This window comes from Eptesicus fuscus, chromosome 3, assembly GCF_027574615.1.
Source record: "Eptesicus fuscus isolate TK198812 chromosome 3, DD_ASM_mEF_20220401, whole genome shotgun sequence".
Lineage (NCBI taxonomy): Eukaryota > Metazoa > Chordata > Mammalia > Chiroptera > Vespertilionidae > Eptesicus > Eptesicus fuscus.
The window spans coordinates 7,112,984-7,134,102 of NC_072475.1; the positions used below are offsets into that span (position 1 = coordinate 7,112,984).

The window sequence follows — 21,119 nt, forward strand, 5'->3', positions numbered from 1 at the left end:
TAACTCATGAGTCCTGTCAAAAGCCTGTAGGAAAAGGGGCTATTAACACCCTCGCTTGCACATAAGTAAGACGAGGCACAGAGCATCTATGTAACTTGCCCAAGGTCGCACAGCGAGGAAGAGACTTAGGTACAGAAACTGTGATCAGCATCAGTGCAGTGCGTCTCTTTTGGAGACCCGGTACATATAGTCTTATTGCAGCGCCCAGACTCCATGGGGCTCCGTGGAGGTGCATATGAGGCTGTGGCCTCTCCTCCTCCTCCTCCTTCAGGCAAAGGGGTGTCTCCCTGAATCCTGAAGCAACAGCCAGGGGTGTCTATGCGTATGCACCACATAGAATGAATATTTGCTACCAGCAATGAGCACACATGTGCGCCTCACTACTCATGGACCCCCTGTTCGCAAATTTGCCTGCTCGCTAAAATGTATTTGCAACTCCAAAGTCAATACTCCCGGTGCGTGTGAGGTCAAGGCTGATGCACGAATGTGCAGAGCATGAAAACTCAAGGTCCGCCCTAACCGGTTTGGCTCAGTGGATAGAGCGTTGGCCTACGGACTCAAGGGTCCCAGGTTCGATTCCGGTCAAGGGCATGTACCTTGGTTGCGGCAACATCCCCAGTAGGGGGTGTTCAGGAGGCAGCTGATGGATGTTTCGCTCTCATCGATGTTTCTAACTCTCTATCCCTCTCCCTTCCTCTCTGTAAAAAATCAATAAAATACATTATATTAAAAAAAAAAAAAAACTCGAGGTCCAACAGGGTCCCTCTGCCTTCCTGTTTCCCCTCTGGCTGTAAGCACATGTCTTTTCGCGGCCGGTGTAGATCTCCTTGCTGGCATTTTTGTGCTTTTCGGTGGTGATTGTGCATGTGAGTGGTCCCCAAGCATGGTGGGCAAGGGCTGGCTAGCATCCTAAGGGCAAGCAGGCTGTGGTGTTTCTTAGAGAGAAAGCAGGTACTAGACCAGCTTCCTCGGGAGTGAGCTGTGGCTGCAGGTGGCTGTGAGCTCAGTGCTAGTGAGTCAACAATATACATTAAATTACTGAGAACAGAAACACACCTCAAGCAGCGTCACGCATTGGTCAGTGGATGGAATTGGTCAAGACGCTCCTGGGAACCTGGCCCGTGTTTCCCCAACCCCCGTGGTTCAGTATTTGCCAATTCAGTGCCGGTGACTTCCTAGGACATAACCACCTTGAAAACTGAGAGCCAGTTACTCAGTGTGCAGTGCGTGTGCAGTGCATGTGTAGTGAGTATGCAGTGCATGTGTGGTAAGTGTGCAGTGATGTGCAGTGAGTGTGCATGTGCGGTGCGTGTGCGGTGAGTGTGCAGTGATGTGCAGTGAGTGTGCGGTGAGTGTGCAGTGTGTGTGCAGTGAGTGTGCAGTGTGTGTGCATGTGCAGTGCATGTGCAGTGAGTGTGCATGTGCAGTGAGTGTGCAGTGCATGTGCAGTGTGTGTGCAGTGAGTGTAATGATCAAGTACCCAGCCTGCAGGACCCCCCCGCACCTGGACGCAGTCACACTGCCCGGACGCCGTGCGGAAAGGGCTTTGATACGCGGACACAGGGTGGCCCTGCGTGGTGTCAGGACAAGAGGAGCCGGCAGTCCCCTCTGCCCAGGCTCTCCTGGAAGGTGCTCCATTGAGTGGGGCCGCTAGGCACCGGGCAGCTCACAACATTACTTTTCATTCCCACCACCACCGGCTAGGGTGTCAGTATTACCCATGCTTTACAAACGGAGCTCCTGAAAACCTGAGCGCTAAGAGAAGCGCCCCAACATCGCACACCTGGGATAGCAGCCCACACATGCACTGTGGTGTCCCCTCTCCTGTGACTGCTTCTCAAACCACCTTCAGCACCTGAGCCAGCCAGCAAGGGCCTGCGTGAACCTCAGGAGCCAGGAGACCAGGGAGTGTGTATGTGCGCTTCCCCTTCCCCTGCTCCCAACGGCAAGGTCGCTGGCGGACCCTCTGCGCCGAGCCTCACCCTCCTCACCGTCAGCAGCATGACTGCCAGAGCCCAGCGGAGACTGTGCTGCCTCTGAGGGGAGAGGGATGGAGGGAGAGGAGCAGAGAATGGCGGAGGAGAAAATAACTCATCACAGGAGGAAAAGGAAGGGAAGGGATGAGACGGAGGAAGACCGAGAGAAGGACAAAGAAAGGTTCATTTTTCTGATGAGAGGGTTTCTATGTCCCCAACCATTGCTCCAGGGCCAACGAGGACCCTCTGGTGGCCACGTGAAGGAGGAGGAGGAGGGGACAGCGCAATCCAAGCCACGGCGGATGCCGTGCAGTGAAGTGCCATCAGGGGCTTTGGAGCTGGCAGGAGCTACCATATCTGAAACAGGAAAACGTCCCAAGGACCCCCAAGCCCCTGGCAAACGCCCCTGAAATCGCTTAAGACTCCGCAGGCAATCGTCAGAGGGCGATGTAGGAATCGGCTCAGAAATGAGGGTGTTAATGCGCCCAAGAGGATCCTAAGGGAGGAAGTGGGAGGGGGTGGGGCCCAGAGGAGGATTTTGAGAAAACGCCTTCAGGGTGGGCCCCGGAGATTCCTGCCCGTGGCCCACACTCGGCCTGAGAACAAGAGGTCCTTGGACCAGGAAACGCCCACACCGGCCAGAAGCCAGGAGCTCCCGCCAAACCCGGAGGCAGGGCAGCCACGCGCCGGCTCTGGGAGCGGGGCCTCCAGCCTCTCGGTGCCGGTGCGTGGCCGGGCTGGTGACTCCCGCACGTGTGAACTGCACCCTGTGGGTGAAGGGGAGAAGGACCAGCACCCTGTGACGGACAAATTCACCGTCGCCCCCGCCTGTCTCATTGGCTGTTTGTCCCGAGTGTTTCTGAGACCCGAGCTCCAGCCACAGGCACCCACTTATTCAGCGGGCGGGTGTGCTGTGAGCATAGGTGGCCTCCTTCTGACAAGCGGCGTCCCGAGCGGTGATGGGGGCCCTGGCCCTCGGTTCAAGGGCAGGTGGTCCGAGCTGCCTTTGGTCACAGGGAAGTGATTTTGTAGTTGCATTCTGAAATCGCATGTTCCTGCGAGAGGCTTGAGGGCTAGAGTCATGTGAGTGTGTATACACATGACCGACCGGGTGCAGGAGTTAGAAGTGAGTCGGATTCAGAAACTCACTTCCGCGGGGTACTTGGTTGCTGCAAGAGTCGCCGGACACATCGGGTGAATTTTTGCTCATACAGGAAATGAAATAGTATCAAAGCTACACACACACACACACACACACACACACACACACACACACCTCTCTCCGCCTCTGTGTCAATGAAGCCAAAATAAAATGCAGCAGATGTTAAGGGTTTCCTTTATTTGAAGTCACTGAATGTGAAACCACTGAACCAGATACAAAGGGACGAAGAAAACCGAGGCACTCGGGAAACACGGGACAGCAATCGGGTGAGCTGGTGAGTCCTCTCGCTGTTTCAGAACATGCAGGAGCCGGCGGGTCCTCTGAAGCCACTGCCTCTTAATAATGACAGTCTAGAAATTGACAAAGCGAGACACTGGTGAGAGGTCAGGAGCCCGGAGCCTGAGCTAAGGTGCTGTGGGTCCCGTGGCAACAGGCCACGTGCCCAGCTGTGCCCGTGGAGGGAGCCCCCCTCCTGGGACAAACGCCCAGGGCTGGGGTGTCCTCTGGGGCCACTCTCCCCAAACAGCTGGCCATCTTCCAGGTGGACCCTTAGATCACACTTGGAAATTTCTGGAAGTGAAGGCTGTGCTCTTCAAGGACCAGGTCCCTCCTCCCATTTTGGGGAAAATGCCTGCTTTTCCGTTATCTTGCCAATCTCAGTGTCAGGAGACACATTGTGACGGAGGAGGGGAGGGGGCCGGGCCCTCCGGGACTGGCACTGAAGCAGACGCTGGGGCAGAACCTGGCATGCGTGGCCACGTGAGGGCACATGAGATCCACAGAGAGGAGGCCACGTCTGCTCGGTTCTGGGCCCCGTCCCCGGTACCCAACACAACAAGGGCATTGAGTAGCATCCAAAAATGGGGACTGGACTGTGAGGCCACCCGTGTGGGCCGTGGTCCAGGGGGTGGCTGCAAACGCTGTGCTTTTAAACCGTCATAAAGACCCATGATGCTGTGTGGCTCTAAAGGACGCTGCCGTTGCTGAGAACATTCTGGACTTGCCTCACGGTAAAAGCAGGCTCACCCATCAGTCTACTTGTTCCCTGAAACGGCCACCCCTGGGTCAGGAGCCGGGGCCTCCGTGGCATTCCGGCAGGACGTCCGGGTAAGAACACCCCCTCCCCAGCTCCCACCCTCCCGGGAAATCCTCGTGCCCAGGCGCCGGACGGGCCGCCCGCAGCGGCGTTACCTTGCACGGGCTTCGGGAAGAAGCACCAGGGCACCTCAGGGATGGTGTCCGAGAAGCAGCACTTCCGAGACGCGCAGTCCTGGGGGCTGATGCCCGGGTAGCCACAGTTCACGCGGGCCGACACTTCCATGACACACTCCTCTTTGTCTGGTCACCGTCACCGGGTCGGGAGAGAAACAGCACAAAGACTCCGTTAGGCCCGCTCTGTTCACTAGACCAGTGGTCGGCAAACTCCTTAGTCAACACAGCCAAATATCAGCAGTACAACGATGGAAATTTCTTTTGAGAGCCAAATTTTTTAAACTTAAACTCTATAGGTAGGTACCTTGTTATTAACTTAATTAGGGTACTCCTAAGCTGGCCTGTGCTAAACACTCAAGGGGCCAAAGAGCCGCATGTGGCTCGCGAGCCGCAGTTTGCCGACCACTGGACTAGACAATTCCCATCCTTTCCCTTGGGAGCACCTCTGATTGACAGCCGAGATGTGTCAGGAGGACCTTCTGAGGCTGGACCTGCAGACGGGTCGGTGCCAGCGGCTGGCCACCCCCACCTTCCTCCCCACAGATGTCACAAGTCAGAAGCCCGAAAGTCCTGGGGCCTCAAGAAAGTTCCTTCTCCTCTCTGGACCCGATATTCCCCTTTGCAAAATGGGGCTGCCCCATTTTACAGAGGGGAATATCGGGTCCAGAGAGGAGAAGGAACTTTCAGGTTCTAAAGCATTTGGCACAAGTATTAAAACCCAACAGCCCTTCCCCTCGAGGGAGGCTCCTGGCCAGCAGCCAGCCTCAGAGCCCGGGAGCCTCGCCCTCAGCCCCCGGGAGTGTGGGCGAGAGGCCGGGGTGCGAGTTCCAGACACGCCGGCCTGCAATGCACCCACTTTCTTGTGTGCACGCCTTGGGATGGACGGCCTGCTCTCGGGAGCATCTGACGTCAAGCCACTCTCAGAAGTGGTCCTAGGAGTCCTAACTTCCTCACACGGAGTCTGCGGGCAGTCACGTTAATGGGGTCCCGTGAAGTGCCCCCTTCCCTGGAAGCGCCTTCCGGGCACGCCTTTACGGCAGGAGAGGCCCCAGCGCTGTTGTTTTCTTCAAACACAGAGAAGCAGGTTCTGCACACACACGGGCTCCCACATGTGTCTGCCAAAGGGGCAGAGGCTGGCACGTGGGCCCAGGTGTGGACACAGGTGACGGGGGCTTTTCTCTTCCCGTTGGCGGCCCTGGGCACCTGTCCCCAGCACCGTTAGCCGGAAGGGGCCCCGCTGCCCGGGGGTTACCTTGCATGGGGAGCGGGGTGAAGCACCAGGGCACCCCCGGGACGGTGGTGTCGAAGCAGCAGCCGGCGGCGAAGCACTGGTCACTGGTGATGCCCGGGAAGCCGCAGTTCTTCCTGCTGTCGGGGTTCATCCTGGAGCACTGGCAGGGGGCTGTGGGGAGACGGGTCACCACCCCTCCACGCTGCCCCGCTCCGGGCACACTCGGGACACCGTCGTGTCCAAATGCAAAGCCTTGTCTCACCCACATGGGACAGGGCTTTGCTGCAATTGTGTCATTCGTAAATAATATATTTAAAAAAAATAAAATAACCTTCTGGAAAGAGGTGGACAGATGGACCCACGTGGAGACCAAGATGAAAGGTGATCAAAGCCAGACTCCAAGGAGCCCCTGGTGGGGCCTCCTGCCCAGTCCCTCTCCTCAAGAAGGCCCCCCAGCACGGGGGGTCACCCCGACCTTGTCCGGGAGGGAGGCCTCTCTCAGAGGTCTCACGGACCCCGGGTATCCTCCCTGAATAGCAGGAAAGCAAGTGTGAACATACACACACCACAAATCTTAGGTGCCTTTCCAGCTGCTTCCTCCCTCCAGCTAACACAGCCCCCTCCCCTTCCTCCTGAGAGAAGCCAGCAGCACAGAGACCCCAGGGGGACTTCCATGCCCATTGGGTTTGGGCTCAGCAGGTGCTCCGGGCTCGCTGGCTCAGAGGCCCCACTGCCCAGATGGGAACACTGAGCCATGGAGGGTCACTTCGGGGCGTTCACTTACAAGGTTTCCCGGCCCCCGCCATGGCGCACAGACCCAGGACGAGGACCGCTGCCAGGAGCCGGGTGCCTGCCATGTCCGCGCTCAGCTGCACCCAGGGCCGCTGCAGAATGCAGGGTTCCCGCTGCCAGCGGGCATTTTATCATTGTCTCTCTGTTTGCTCAGCAAGCGGAAATAACCTTTCTCTCTCACCCCTGGCCCCAGCCCCCTTTGGATCCTTTGTTAGGAAAGGGGGCTGAGATAGCTCGGCCGCGAGACAGAGGGCCACGCAGGCGAGGCTTCCGGGCCAGGTGCCACGCTCTGGGCACCAGGGCGGCCTCCCCTGCCTGGCCGGGAGCCGGGCCGTTCCAGGATGCCAACGTGGAAGACTGGCCACATGCATGTCTGGAGCGGGGCACCACAGGGTCACACCCAGGAAGGGATAAGCCATGCATTTCTCCAGATAAAGTAGGTGCCTACCACAGGAATTAAAAATATATATATTGGGCCCAAGGCTAGTTGGGGAAATAACCAGGCCCGCTGTCAGCAGAGAGAAGACCCCCTCCTTCAGGAATGGGAGGCCCTCCGAGGAGGGCAGGAGACCCCTCCTCCACGGTGCACAGTTAGGGCTCCCCTGGCCAGCACTTCCTCGCTCCATCTTGGGGAGGGGGCTGCTCTCCACAGAGATGAATCTGACTAGGTGAAAGGAGAAGCCCAGATGAGTGCAAAAATAAGTTCATTTCAGCAACCCTCCGAAATTCCTCATTTTATCTTCCATAGCAGCTCTCTGCATTTCCCAAAAGGTGGCACCTGTAACCGCTGTGCCCAGGGGTAAGATGCTCGGGATAAGGGAGTCTGTGGATGGGACAGAGAGAGAGGAAAGAACCCAGAAGGGAGACACTCCAACAGATAAAGAGGAAAGATGTGGTGGGAGGGCCGCGGGGGATCAAGCTCCCCACCACCATAGGAATGACAGGAGTCGCCAATCTGTAAATCATTGGTTGCTCAACTAGGGACCCAAAGGTGCATGGAATCCAAAACCCTGGGCTCTCAAGTCTAGAGAGCAGGCCTCATGCTCCAGGGTTTCTGGGGGTCCAGTTATAACATCTCCAGACTAGGTACCTGACTGCCCACCGCTGTGCAACCAATGGGACTCCATCTTTGGAAACCTTGCAAAGTCAGCTTTCCCTGCCCCATGCCCCTGTCACCCTGAGTCACCACCAAGACATAAGGTCCTTAATCACCTGTTCTTGCCTGGATTCTTGTCCCCTCTGTTCTCTCTGCTTCCTCTTCCTGGACCTGACTCCCCACTGCCCCCATCCTGACCCTTCCAGGGTTCCAGCTGACACCATCTGATCTATGCCCAAATCACAACTTGCTATCCTCAACCCCCATGTCTCTCACCCTCCTCTGCCCCTAACAGAAGGCTGTGTCTTCCCTGAGATGTCTTCCCTGAGGTGCTCAGCCCCCTCCCCAAGGCACCAACTGCCCATACCAACTGCTTTTGTGAAAATTGGGGTGGGGGGGGTGAGAAGCACATTTCTTCAAGACACATTACTTCCACGTCTGGGGAGATCATTAGAATAGACAGCGGTGTTTGCAGTCTGAGTGGCACCCTATGAGAACATGGAGCTGTGCACACATGTGCATCTCCAACTGCATTGATTGTTCATGCTCCCATTACATGAGCTCAGACGGGGGCTGGACATTGACCTTGAGGCCTGATGTCTCTATCCTATACACAAAAATGATGCTCCTTGGAGATGCAGGCTGAGAACCACACCACTTTCAATGCCTTGCTCCACTGTCATCTGCAAACCATCATTCTATCTCCTTTCTAGCAAATCTTTGTAAGTCTTAAAAGAATAAATTTAATCTGCAAATAAAGCAACTGCCTAACAGAATGAAACTTAGCATTTGTTAAGGAAGATAACAAAAATCCAGACACACAATAATGTTTAACACAAAACCAAAATGAACTCATCGGACAAAGAAGCATGGAGACATTATTTCTCTATAATCATTAGAAAAATCAGTGCATAGAAACAGACACAGATTCTGCACTGAAGTGCTCAAATATTTAAAGAGAAACATAGAAATATAATAAGATTATAAATTTTAAAATTTGAATAAAGAAATGGAGACTAAAAATGAACCAAGTGGAAATTCTAGACATGAAAGAACATATCTGAAACGAAAAATTCACTGCATGGGCTTTAGAGTAGATACTGTAGAAGGAAAGGCTGATTTACTTGAAGCCTGTGCAGTACATATTCTTCAAACTGAAACGTACAGAGCAAAGATATTAATAAAAAGTTGAAAATAACCTCAATGACCTGAGATAATGTCAACCATTCTAACATACGTATCATTGGTGTAGCATTGGAAGAAGAGCAAAAAAGTACTGAAGAAATAATAGCCAAAATATTTTTTTGTAAACTTGATGGAGATAATATAAACTCATAGGTCCTAGAAGCTCAATGAACTCCAAACAAGATAAATGTAAAGAAAACCACATCAAGACGCAGCATGATCAAATTGTAGAAAGTAAGAAATTAAAAATATTTTACAGCAACTGGAGAAAAGACATACTACATACAGGGGCACATAGTAAGAATTACAAGTGACTTCTCATCTGAAACAATGCAAAGTGAAGGCAATGGAATGGCAATTCTAAAGTGCTGAAAGAAAAAGGAAAACTTTGTCAAGTCAGAATTCTATACTTGGTGAAAATACACTTCAAAAATAAAGGCAAAATACCTTTTTTAAAAAAACAGGTCTTGTTTTTTAGAGACGTTCTAGGTTCACACAGAATTGAGCAGAAGGTACTTTTTTAGACAAGCCAAAGTGGAGTGTACCTGTCCGTTGTACACCTGTTCTCCAAGGAATTTTGAAGGAAGTTCTTGAAGCTGAAGCTATGGTGCCCCCTTAGGGCAGGGTGTGAGTTCTCCAGATTGCTGCAGGCAGGTCGCACCCACCTGGATTTATCTGGTTATGGCACCTGTTTGACCTCTGTAAGCATTTGCATTTACAACCCACTCTAGTCCTTGTGACTTCTCACTTTGTTTGCTACAACTGTCTCCTAACTCGTCTCTCAGCCACAAATAGTTTTGTCCCCATCCAGACAAAAGTCAGGTGCCTTAATTATCTTTAAAAAATGAAAATCTATATATGTCACTACTCTGCCACTCCCCTTGCTTCTCGCGGCCTGTAAGGTACCAGGTATGAGTTTCCTGGGTAGGAAAAGCAAGACCCCTTTATGATCTGGACCCACATACCCCTCCAGCCTCTCCTGTTGCTGGGTCTCCCTCACAGTGTAGGCCTATCACACTTCCCTACACCCACCTTGGCCTTTGAGCCTTTGCTGGTGTGCCCTCGTCTCTCTCAGTGCCCTCCTTCCACTCTTTGCCTTCCCAACTCCCTCCTGCACTTGAACTCTTAATTCAGGAGTCACTTCTTCCAGAAAGATTTCCCTTACTTCCCTCAGAGAGATGACAGGTCCCTCACCCCTCTCGCAAACATCTTCTGTTCACCTGATTCAAAACATCAGCTGCACCTACATTTTAATAAGTAGATTTTTACTTTTCTCTTGTTAATTGCACCAAAGATAACAGCTAATACTTACTGCAGGCTAACTTTGTGCCAAGGGATCACCTGAGGATTTCACAGGCTAGATCATATCCTTACAGCAATGCAAAGGAAGGGCTAAAGCTATTGCCCATTTTATGGTCTACACGGGAAGATATCTCCTATTCACTAGAACCGGACCCAGTGTCTGCACATCAGGGACTTCCTTAATGAGGGGAGTGGAGTGAAGAAGTGGAGAGACTGCAACCCAGGAGCTGAGGAACGGGAACTTCCCACCTAGAGTTGCCTACTACCCAAATTACCTTTAGAACTCATAAAATAATATCTAGACATAGATAGAGGCACACAACTAAGGCAAGCCTCCTCACGCCTCTGGATTACAGTGTCATTTGTAAAGGGAGGTGGGCTTACTCGGTGCTCTCCAAAGTCTCACGTGCCTCCTAAAGCCCAAGAGGAATCATATCTCATTTTACACTATCATCAGGGAAAAACTATTTTTATTACCATTTACATGTCTAGTGCCCCTAAATGTAGAAGAGGAGTGTGTGTGTGTGTGTGGGTGGGGGGGGGGGCGCGTGAACAACATACAATTCAGTTTCCTCCCCAGCTTTCCAGGTTTCTCGAGTTTGGTTTTGCTGATCAGTGGAGTGGGTAAATAATAGAGTCTTTGAAAGCCCATGATTAAATTTATCTACTTAATGAATAACTAGGCCAAAGCTAGGGGAAGACATACACAGATGAACTACTGCTGGTGAGAATTTTGATACAGAGTTGGGGAGGGAATGAAATTCAGGATTTCTTGATGAATTATATTTGGGAATATAATTGGGTGGATATAACTTTTAGCACATTTTCCAATGAGTTGTGCAATGTGATTTGTCCTTATACTTCTTTGAAAGACTTTATTCAAGATGTACATTACTTTAAGATGTCTCTTTGGTATCTGAGTGGGTTTTTTGTTTTGGTTTATTTGACACCACACTAAGATAAGCCACAATCTGATTGATCTTAAAACGTAAAAATATTTAAATCACTTAGGTTACCATATCAAGGCAAACTGATCATACCTAATAATAGACAAACATGTAAATTGACTATACCTCCGCTATGCCACCAGCCAATCAGGAGTGATATGCAAATTAACCCAACAAAGATGGCAGTTAATTTACATACACAGGCGCCGAGTGACAGGGGCGGGTGGGACGAATGGCGATGATGCAGGCGTTCTGCCCCACCCCCGGTCTCTCAGGGTTTCTGGGCAGCGTGGGAAGGCAGTGTGGGGAGCAGAAAGAGGCGGTTCCGGGGCCTGAGCAGAAAGGGGCTGGGCCAGAGTGGAAAGGTGGTGCCGGCAGTCAGGGAAAGGAAAGCCCATTCTAGCACGAATCTTCGTGCATCGGGCTTCTAGTATATTATAATAGGAGTTGGCAAACTATGGTTCATGGACTCATTGCCTGTTTTTTTTAAATAAAACTTTATTAAAATACAGCCATGCTTATTTATACATTTGTTTATGGCTACTTCCAAGCTGTGATGGCAGAGTTGATTACTTGTGACAGAGACTGTATGGCCCACAAATCCTAAAATATTTACCATCTGGTCCTTTAAGAAAAACAAAATCTGCCCTAGCCAGTTTTGCTCAGTGGATAGAGCACCAGCCTTTGAACTGAGGGCTCCCAGGTTTGATTATGGCCAAGGGTATGTGCCTGGGTTGTGGGCTTGATCCCCGGTGGGGGGCATGCAGGAGGCAGCTGATCAATGATTCTCATCATTGATGTTTCTATCTCTCTCTCCCTCTCCCTTCCTCTCTGAAATCAATCCTGTATAATAAAAGCCTAATATGCTAAGTGTCTGGTCAACCAGTCGGCCTTTCAACCAATCAAAGCATAATATGCTAATGATATGCTAAGGCTGCTTGACCGCTCTCTATGATGTGCACTGACCACCAGGGGGAAGATGCTCCTACTGGTAGGTTGGCTTGCTGCTGGGGTCTTGCTGATCAGGACTGAGCGAGACAGGCCAGACACACTCTGGAGCCCTCCTGCGGTCCCTCCCCAGCCCTAATCATGCACCAGTGGGGTCCCTCGGCCTGGCCTGTGCCCTCTCGCAATTCAGGACCCCTTGGGGGATGTCAGAGAGCCAGTTTCGGCCCAATCCCGCAGGCCAGGCCAAGGGACCCCACTGGTGCATGAATTCATGCGCCGGGCCTCTAGTAAAAATAAATAAATAAATAAATAAATAAATAAATAAATAAATAAATAAATAAATCTGCCTTTCCCGAGTGACAGGGGCGGGTGGGACGCATGGCCTGGCCTGTGCCCTCTCGCAATTCAGGACCCCTTATTATCATCTTAAAAACTCTCTAAAAATAAAGTTTAAAAATTGTTGAGAGACAATTCTTCATGCGCCTCTCACATCTGTGCATGTCTCTCCCTAACTGTCCTTGTGGTCTGGGACCTAACATTAAGACTCAGTGCTCAGTGGAACTGAGAGGGCCTCAGGTGGCCTGACCACATGTTCTCCTCCCCACCTGTCCCCACAGATAAGATCCCTGGCCAAGCCTTATCAGGGGAGGAGGCACAGTTCCCGCTTGCCCTGTATAGGGGCTCTCACTTCCCTGCCAGCCCACAGAATTATTCAAAAAAAGCCAATCTCATGCTCTGTGGGAACCATGGGAACCCTACCTTCTTGATGCTGCAAAGCCTCCTCCTGCAGCCCCCCATTGTTCGCTCTGTTCCTGAGTGCACCTCCAGGTGGCCCTGCATGGCATGAGCATATGTGATGCAAGCTGGAGCTGATCTCAGCTGTCCAGTGTTGGCCACGCCCATAACCCTGGATGGGAATACCCGGCCACCACCAAGGAGATGAGTAGGAGGCTGTCAAAACAGTCCTTCATGCCAGACTATCTTTCCAAGGATGTTTGCGGAGCAAACAATCTGGGAAGGCAGATGTGGCACTTCCATCTGGAGCAGAGGGCAGGCAAGCTTACTGCCCCTAAAAAGATTTGAGTTCCTTAAGAAGTCAGGGTTCCTGTCCTTTAATGCAACCCCCCGTGTGTTCCAGCATTTGTCTGAGCCCATCTGTGTCACCCCAGGAGGACTTGGGGGCACAAACATGATGACCTCATGCTGGTTGCTGCACGGTGAGTAATGTAGTCCTTTATCTCTGAACCAGGGCTCTCCTTCTGCCAGCATCCATAAAACTATCACCCTGAAGTAGGGTAAACTCTGAGCTCTTCCGAGTTCTTGACATTGATGACCTAGGACAGATTAAATAAACAAATAAAACACCTTCAATGTTTGCCTTTAGCATAGAGGTTCCCTACTTATTAGGTCCACTCAACTTCATTGCACCTCATATGTACGTAGATATATGCAGATCTGCCTAATTTAATCTGTTTGCTACCCACAAAATGTCCAACTCAGGACAATATTAAGACCTGAGGAGAACAATTAAGAACACACCATCCTACATACAGATGATGTATTATAGAATTGTACACCTGAAACCTATATGATTTTATTAATCAATGTCACCCCAATAAATTCAATTTTTAAAAAATAGAAACATCTTTACAATACTATAACACTATACATTTTTCTGTTACTAACTATAATCTTCTGTCTGCTCGGACCTTTAAGTGGATGACTTTTTTTCTAATAGCCATTGATATTTGGATCAAATATCTAATTGTTCCCTAATAGCCACTGATGTTTCCTATCATGTTCACATTTATTGAATATTTTCACAACCTGCCCCTCCCACTCTCACAAAGAAAGGCGAGGGAGTTTTCTTAAGTTAACAATATCCTTCTCAGTGACTCTACAAATATGATCTTAAGCCACAACTTGGCTTGGAGAATTGGTTCCTGGCCTGGTCTTTAGTTCAACATCGTCTGAACAGAACCCTATTGTGTGGGAATTTATCAAGGAGCATTGGTAACCTCCACTGCACTACCAGCCACAGAACAAACAAGCTCACGGATCAAACCAAGACGCTCAAGCCACGGCGTGTGTGAAATCAATCAACAACCCAAAGTGAGAGCCCGGGCAGGTTAACACGTCCCGCGGGTGCAAGTGGGTGGAATGACGGCTCACCTGGATCCTGGGTCACCAACAGGGAGTGAGGGTCAGGAAGCGGGGGAGGTATTCTGTCCTGTCCCGCTTTTGGCCTTTCCAGCAATGCGTGGTAACCAGGACCAAAACTGGGGTTTGAGCAAGGGGCCAGGACACGGACGGTGCCTGGGGCCGCCACAGGCTGGGGCTTCAGTGAGGCACCTCAGCTGGCACTGCAGGCCCCGCTGGAGCCCACAGTGACCCACAGAGCAGCCCCGCTGTTCGCCTGTTTCTGGGCTGACACCTGGGGCCCCAATGGGGCCGTGATGAGAGTCGCAGAGGAGTGCCTGGCTCGCGGATGACACGGCTGAGCTGTCAATCCTGGACAGGCACTGCTACTTCTGATGCGCGGCCGCTCCGTCCTCCCCCATCCAGGGTAACAGTTCTGCTTATTCCATCCTTCTGATCAGGTCACACAGCCTGCAGGTTACTGTCACCTACTCCTCAGAGCGAGTTCCCGCTATCTGTACCCGACACCACTACGCCAGGTATTCGGAGATGGAAGTTATACGGGGGTTTTCCCTCCCCTGGCTGAAGTCCAGCGGTTTTAGGTGCGAGAGAGCACGGGCCCCCCGCTGACCTTCCACACAGGTGTCCTCAGCCTAGTTTCCAAAGGTGGGGAAGAAGAGGAGCTTGGGTTCTTTAGGGACTGTGTGTGCATGTGTGTACATGTGTGTGCATGTGTGTGCACACACATGCACACATGTGTGTGCGTGATATGTTCCCCAAACTGTTAACTGATCCTGTGCCTTGTCAGCAGCGCTGTTCTTACTAAGGCTCGTTGTCACCCCAGCTGGCCTTTTCCCCACCACCCTCCGTGTGCTTCAAGGACCCTCCGTGTGCTTCAAGGACCCTCCGTGTGCTTCAAGGACCTTCCGTGTGCTTCAAGGCCTCTCCGTGTGCTTCAAGGACCTTCCGTGTGCTTCAAGGACCCTCCGTGTGCTTCAAGGACCCTCCGTGTGCTTCAAGGACCCTCCGTGTGCTTCAAGGCCCCTCCGTGTGCTTCAAGGCCTCTCCGTGTGCTTCAAGGCCCCTCCGTGTGCTTCAAGGCCCCTCCGTGTGCTTCAAGGCCTCTCCGTGTGCTTCAAGGCCTCTCCGTGTGCTTCAAGGACCCTCCGTGTGCTTCAAGGCCCCTCCGTGTGCTTCAAGGCCTCTCCGTGTGCTTCAAGGACCTTCCGTGTGCTTCAAGGACCCTCCGTGTGCTTCAAGAACCCTCCGTGTGCTTCAAGGACCTTCCGTGTGCTTCAAGGCCTCTCCGTGTGCTTCAAGGCCTCTCCGTGTGCTTCAAGGACCCTCCGTGTGCTTCAAGGCCTCTCCGTGTGCTTCAAGGCCTCTCCGTGTGCTTCAAGGACCCTCCGTGTGCTTCAAGGACTCTCCGTGTGCTTCAAGGCCTCTCCGTGTGCTTCAAGGACCCTCCGTGTGCTTCAAGGCCTCTCCGTGTGCTTCAAGGCCTCTCCGTGTGCTTCAAGGACCCTCCGTGTGCTTCAAGGACCCTCCGTGTGCTTCAAGGACCCTCCGTGTGCTTCAAGGCCGCTCCGTGTGCTTCAAGGCCTCTCCGTGTGCTTCAAGGACCCTCCGTGTGCTTCAAGGCCCCTCCGTGTGCTTCAAGAACCCTCCGTGTGCTTCAAGGCCTCTCCGTGTGCTTCAAGGACCCTCCGTGTGCTTCAAGGACCCTCCGTGTGCTTCAAGGACCCTCCGTGTGCTTCAAGGCCTCTCCGTGTGCTTCAAGGACCCTCCGTGTGCTTCAAGGCCCCTCCGTGTGCTTCAAGGCCTCTCCGTGTGCTTCAAGGCCTCTGCGTGTGCTTCAAGGCCCCTCCGTGTGCTTCAAGGACCTTCCGTGTGCTTCAAGGACCCTCCGTGTGCTTCAAGGACCCTCCGTGTGCTTCAAGGCCTCTCCGTGTGCTTCAAGGACCCTCCGTGTGCTTCAAGGACCCTCCGTGTGCTTCAAGGCCTCTCCGTGTGCTTCAAGGACCCTCCGTGTGCTTCAAGGACCCTCCGTGTGCTTCAAGGCCTCTCCGTGTGCTTCAAGGCCTCTCCGTGTGCTTCAAGGCCTCTCCGTGTGCTTCAAGGACCCTCCGTGTGCTTCAAGGACCCTCCGTGTGCTTCAAGGACCCTCCGTGTGCTTCAAGGCCTCTCCGTGTGCTTCAAGGCCTCTCTGTGTGCTTCAAGGACCCTCCGTGTGCTTCAAGGACCCTCCGTGTGCTTCAAGGCCTCTGCAGTGACCCGGAGAGGCCGCCATTGCTTCCTTAAGACACCAATCTGCCCCCCGCCCCCACCTCCTTTGCCCGTGTGTTCATGGCTGTAGAGAGACATAGGTAGGGATGTGGTGTGATATCCCCATCCAGGTCCCCCCACCCTGAGATGATCACCATGGGGCATTTAAGGGGGGATGCACCATGGGTGAGGGGCTGCCGTGCGTGGGGCTGGCCCTGGGCAGGTTCTGATGCCTATATTCCTGGGCGTGAGGAGGAAACGTCTCATTCTTCTGGGGCCTTTCTGGGTTTTCTCCCCAACCTCCTCCTCTCTTGTCTCACCCCACCTGGCTCTGGCCATGAAAAGGAAATGGCATGTCACCCAGGGCCTCTGTCCCCTCAGGGTCACCTTCCCCACCTGTCACCACACCCAGCATTCAGCAGCTCCCACTGACCCCCAAAACGTGAGTGAGTGCCGTAGGTCCACGGACATGTGTGTGCGGGCCGAGGAGGGATGACACAGGGCATGCTCCTAACACCCTTCTGAGCATCTTGTTCCAGACCCCGTGCGCGGGCACGGCCCACAGCCTCGCTCTCTGTCAGCTCTCCGTCCTCGGAGCTCTACCTCCGGGCCTCTCCCCCTCCCGTCAGCTGCATCCCGCTGTCGGAATTCTTCGGGGTTTTTGTGCGTTTCCAGTTTCCAAGCACCAGCTCTGAGTCCGGTGCAGGGGGCTGGGCCCTGACGGGACAGAAGCATGTCTGCGTGCTGAGCGGGGACACCCCCCAGGAGCCCCCATCCTCTCCTCCACAGGAGGCCTGGCGTCCAGCTGGTGGAGCCACCGGATCCACACTCTGGGGTGGACCCCGAGGAGCTGGGCATGGATCGTGGGCCTCGGATGCTTTCTGTAACCCGGTGGGGGGCGGGGGGCTGCTGCTGCCAGCCCTGTATCCATCCCGTCCCTTCACTGGGCCAGAATCCAGGGAAACGAAGGAAGGTGGGGACCCACCGAATCGGTCTCCTGGTCACTGGCCCCTGTCACCCTGCACACCTTAGGGACTGTGTGTGCATTCCTGGGCCCACGTCCTGACACCTTTGCCAGGAGGAGGGTACCCGCTGCTGGATGTCCCTGGCCACAGGAGGCCTTCGAGTCCAGGAGCCCCCAGTCTGTGTGTCACTTCCCCGCACAGCCCTCTGGGTGGGAAAGGGGCGGGACCACATGAAGGGCCTGCCGTGGGAGCCCCACCAGCCTCACCTGTGTGTCTGAGCCACGGAGGAACAACATGGCGTTGTCCCTTGTCCCAGACCCCCCCTCCCCCCGGCTTTCTCTCCATTGCATCTTTGAAATTATTAATAAACCTCAACCCCGGGCGGATCCCTGACTCGAGAGTGGGCTGTGCCCGTCCAATCCGGGGTCTGCTCACCCTGCGGGTCATTAAGCACTGTCGGCGCCTTGGCCTCAGTTACAAAATGGGGTGAGGAACAGGAAGGGGGTGATGCCAGGAAGGGGGTGAGGACCAGGAAGGGGGTGAGGGTCAGGAAGGGGGTGAGGACCAGGAAGGGGGTGAGGGTCAGGAAGGGGGTGAGGACCAGGAAGGGGGTGAGGACCAGGAAGGGGGTGAGGGTCAGGAAGGGGGTGAGGACCAGGAAGGGGGTGAGGACCAGGAAGGGGGTGAGGACCAGGAAGGGGGTGAGGGTCAGGAAGGGGGTGAGGACCAGGAAGGGGGTGAGGACCAGGAAGGGGGTGAGGACCAGGAAGGGATGAAAGACTTCGCAATGAAGAGCTTGTGCATGGACCCCGGTTGCTAATAGCCACTGAGGCAACTTCTGCAACCCTGTGGCCACGTCATCCTCTCACCCACCCCTCAGATCTCACCTGGGACAGTTATTAGTGTATAACCCATGACAAGAAGCCTTGAAAGAAAAGAAAATCATTTTTATTTTTCAAAAGAACTAAAAGCACAAAGTAGCATTCATCTCTTTTCATTTTCAGGTCAATGTTGAGCAGGAAAAATCAAAGCCGTCAATCCATGCAGTGAGCCGAGGCTCAGACGCAGAAGCTGGAGATGTGTGGGTGGTGGCGAGGCTGAGCTGCGGCTGGAGGGGGCGGGGGGTGTCCATTCTAAGTGTAGACGTGACTCCCACCGAGAGCGGCTAAAATTCACACTCCTCTGAAAGGGAAGGTGCGGGGAGAAGAGATGTGTTAGTGAGGATAAGGATGTTCTCTCACTTTGCAATAATTCCAGGGGATTTTTGACTTGAAAGAATCAACGGGAAGATTCTTTAGAAAACATGGACCGTCTTCGTATTTTGCCATTCCTTGCCCTCCCACCCCAAGTGAGCTACGCATCAGAAGGGTGATTCTTCACAGCGTTCGGTTAAGGATGTGGGGGAAAGCCAGGAGCAAGGCCGGGTTCCTCCCCAAATGGTCTTTCAGCCCTGCCTCTCTGTCCCAGACCCGGGTTCATGGTGATTTAGGCTAACCCACTCCTCCCCAGGCCCCCAGGGCCGCGATCCGGGTGAAAACACAGCTGGCAATGCAGACAGAGTCCCGAGGGCCCATGCGGGTTTTCTCCCGCATTCCACGCCGTCAGCCCCACCGCGTTGTCATGGACATACCTTCTGGAACGTTGTTGATTTGCAAAGGGTAGAAGCACCACGGGTGCCCGGGGACGGTGCTGTCAAAGCAGCAGCCCTTCGCTGCGCACTCGGCAGGCGTGACGCCGGGAAACCCGCAGTTGCTTCTCTGGCTCGGGGACATGACGCACGTCTCTAAAAGCACATGGGGCAGGGGGCAAAGGTCAGCCAGGGGCTGAACTCCTCGCTGTTTCTATCCACACTCCCATCCTGCTTCGTTCTCCAGTTAAATCAGCAACCGGCTGGCGCGCTGATGCAGACCCAGGCCTCAGGGTCCAAGAGGGAGACCTGTCCTCATTTCCTGACATGTAACCACGTCACCTCAGGGAAAATGCAAGGTGACCGGAATCTGTAACCTTGCACCTACCTGGACAATGTATTCATTTGCTCATTAATTTCAACTAAGGATTATTAAGCATATTTACTCAATCAATATGTCTATTGAGCACTTTTGTGTGTACTAGGAACAGGAGATGACACAGCAAAAGCAGACAGCGCGGGTCCCTCAGAAACCGAGCTCATGCCAGGCTCCATGCCAGGTGGTGGTGACCCAGAAATTAAAAATAAAGACATGCTTGTTAAGAAACCAACCTCAAATGGAGGAGAAAGCCAAGTATATGTACAAAGCAGCACAGTGCGACCATCCTAGTGTGTCCAGGTCAAGCACAAGAAGGGACAAGTGACAACAAGGCTGAACAAAGCAAGGAGCGCTTCCCGTAGGAGGGGGATGACCTGTTGAAGATGGAGCAGTGGGTGTTCCATGCAGAGGGAGCATCATGGTCAATGGCAGTGAAGGGGGAGAGCAAGGTGTGTTCGAGGAGGTGTAAGTCCGTGTGCAGAGACGATGCAGAGGTTGAGGTGGGCGGTCTGGGAGGAGCTAGGTCAGGGCTAGGGGACACAGTTTCAGCCTGAGAGCAACAGCTTTCACCAGGGGAGTGATGAGAGGACCCAAAGTGGAAAGCACCCTGGGCAGACGGGCCAGCTGACAGCTCCCACATGGTCTGGATGCAAGATCTGTGGGATCTGCACTTGGGGCCAGAGGCTCTGAGAAGGCGAACTTGGCAGGCTGAGGCAGGCGATGGGAGAGGAGTCTGGGAGAGGGGGCTTGGGAGGGGGAGGAGCTCCGTGCTGTCACCTGGGCTCAGAGGTGCACATGACCGTGAGCCATGAGTGAGAAGACAAGGGGCATGAGGAGCGAGGCCTTGGGAGCATCGACAGTAACGGGACAGAGAAGGAAGGAGGCTGAACAGAAGGAGGCTGGTGGGCCGAGATTCAGGGCAGAGGTGGGCACAGGTGGCCTTGACCTGGGGCATCTGACTCCGTGAGAGACAATTCCTCCAAAGTCAGGTGGATGTGGGACACTCCCCCTAGACGGAGAGGGCTGGATTTCCTTTGTGAAATCCAGCAAAGCATTCTAACATTAACAAGTAATGTTGATTCAGCGCTTTGTAGCTTGCAAAGCACTTTTTGCAAACATCACAGACAATTGATCACACTCTGAAGACAAAGGCCTTGAGACACAAACAAGTTCAAAAGAAGCAGCAGTGCCCTCTCTCACTGGGCAACTCCCATGGACTAATATTGATGGAACACGAGCCAATGGGGCAGGTGGCTTGGGCTCTGCAGAGCATGGGGCCCAGAGAGGGCCTTGGGATGCCCCCCCGTGGAGTAGGCGCTTGGACATCTGTGTAGACTTGGAGTGGTCCCACTCCCTGGGCTAGGGTTTGGCTGGGACATTTAGAAGTGCTATTCATACACCCTGCATCAAAGCTTGCTCTTTGACATATGACGTTCAAGAATAGCCTCATGGTGTCAGGACTGGAAGACAGCGCCGACCAAGGAACCCCACTTGCTCAGGGCAGTTCTCCAAGGTCTCACTGGCCCTTTCTCCCGCTGCTGCCACCACTTGCTTTTGCCTTCCAACCCCTCTCAAGGGCCTAAAACAATGCTTGGCTCAAAACCACACACAGTGCAACCAAGACCCCCATCAGGGCCTCTCTGTGCCCATGTGCCCCCCCCCCCCCCCCCCAAGAAGCAGGAAGAGGGCTGCTTACCGGTCTGGACCTGGGCCAGGCTGCTGAAGGCCAGCGAGAAGACCACGAGCAGGACGCAGATCACCTTGGGCTCCATGGTGGCCATGCCTTTCTCCTCGCTGCTCCCAGGAGACTCCAAGTCAGGGGTGAGAATCTGTCTGAGCCCTCGATTTTAAGCCTGGGCTCTGTTTGCTGAAAGAGTGTTAGATAACATTTGC

General features: G+C 53.5%; 2 protein-coding genes across 2 annotated transcripts; both read right to left on the reverse strand.

Moving 5' to 3' along the window:
* Window positions 1-267: 267 nt before the first annotated feature.
* Window positions 268-6,508, reverse strand: TFF2 (trefoil factor 2). The gene is given in 8 exon segments (XM_054712846.1): window positions 268-294; window positions 1,505-1,570; window positions 1,983-2,036; window positions 3,126-3,145; window positions 4,330-4,476; window positions 5,603-5,752; window positions 6,366-6,390; window positions 6,392-6,508. Coding segments are annotated over 8 exon segments (606 nt in total).
* An 11,877-nt stretch (window positions 6,509-18,385) lies between these two features.
* Window positions 18,386-21,119, reverse strand: TFF1 (trefoil factor 1). Its single transcript, XM_008145772.3, has 3 exons — window positions 20,923-21,119; window positions 18,851-19,003; window positions 18,386-18,402 (listed from the first exon to the last, which is right to left on the reverse strand). The coding sequence occupies exons 1-3, from the start codon at window positions 21,005-21,007 to the stop codon at window positions 18,386-18,388; spliced, it is 255 nt and encodes an 84-aa protein (XP_008143994.2). The 5' UTR covers window positions 21,008-21,119.

Coding starts and splice junctions, on each gene's coding strand:
- TFF1 (XM_008145772.3), bottom strand. CDS start 21,007: ATGGCCACCATGGAGCCCAAGGTGATCTGCGTCCTGCTCGTGGTCTTC. Junction 19,004..20,922: donor CCTGGCCCAGGTCCAGACCG/GTAAGCAGCCCT, acceptor ATGTGCTTTTAG/AGACGTGCGTCATGTCCCCG.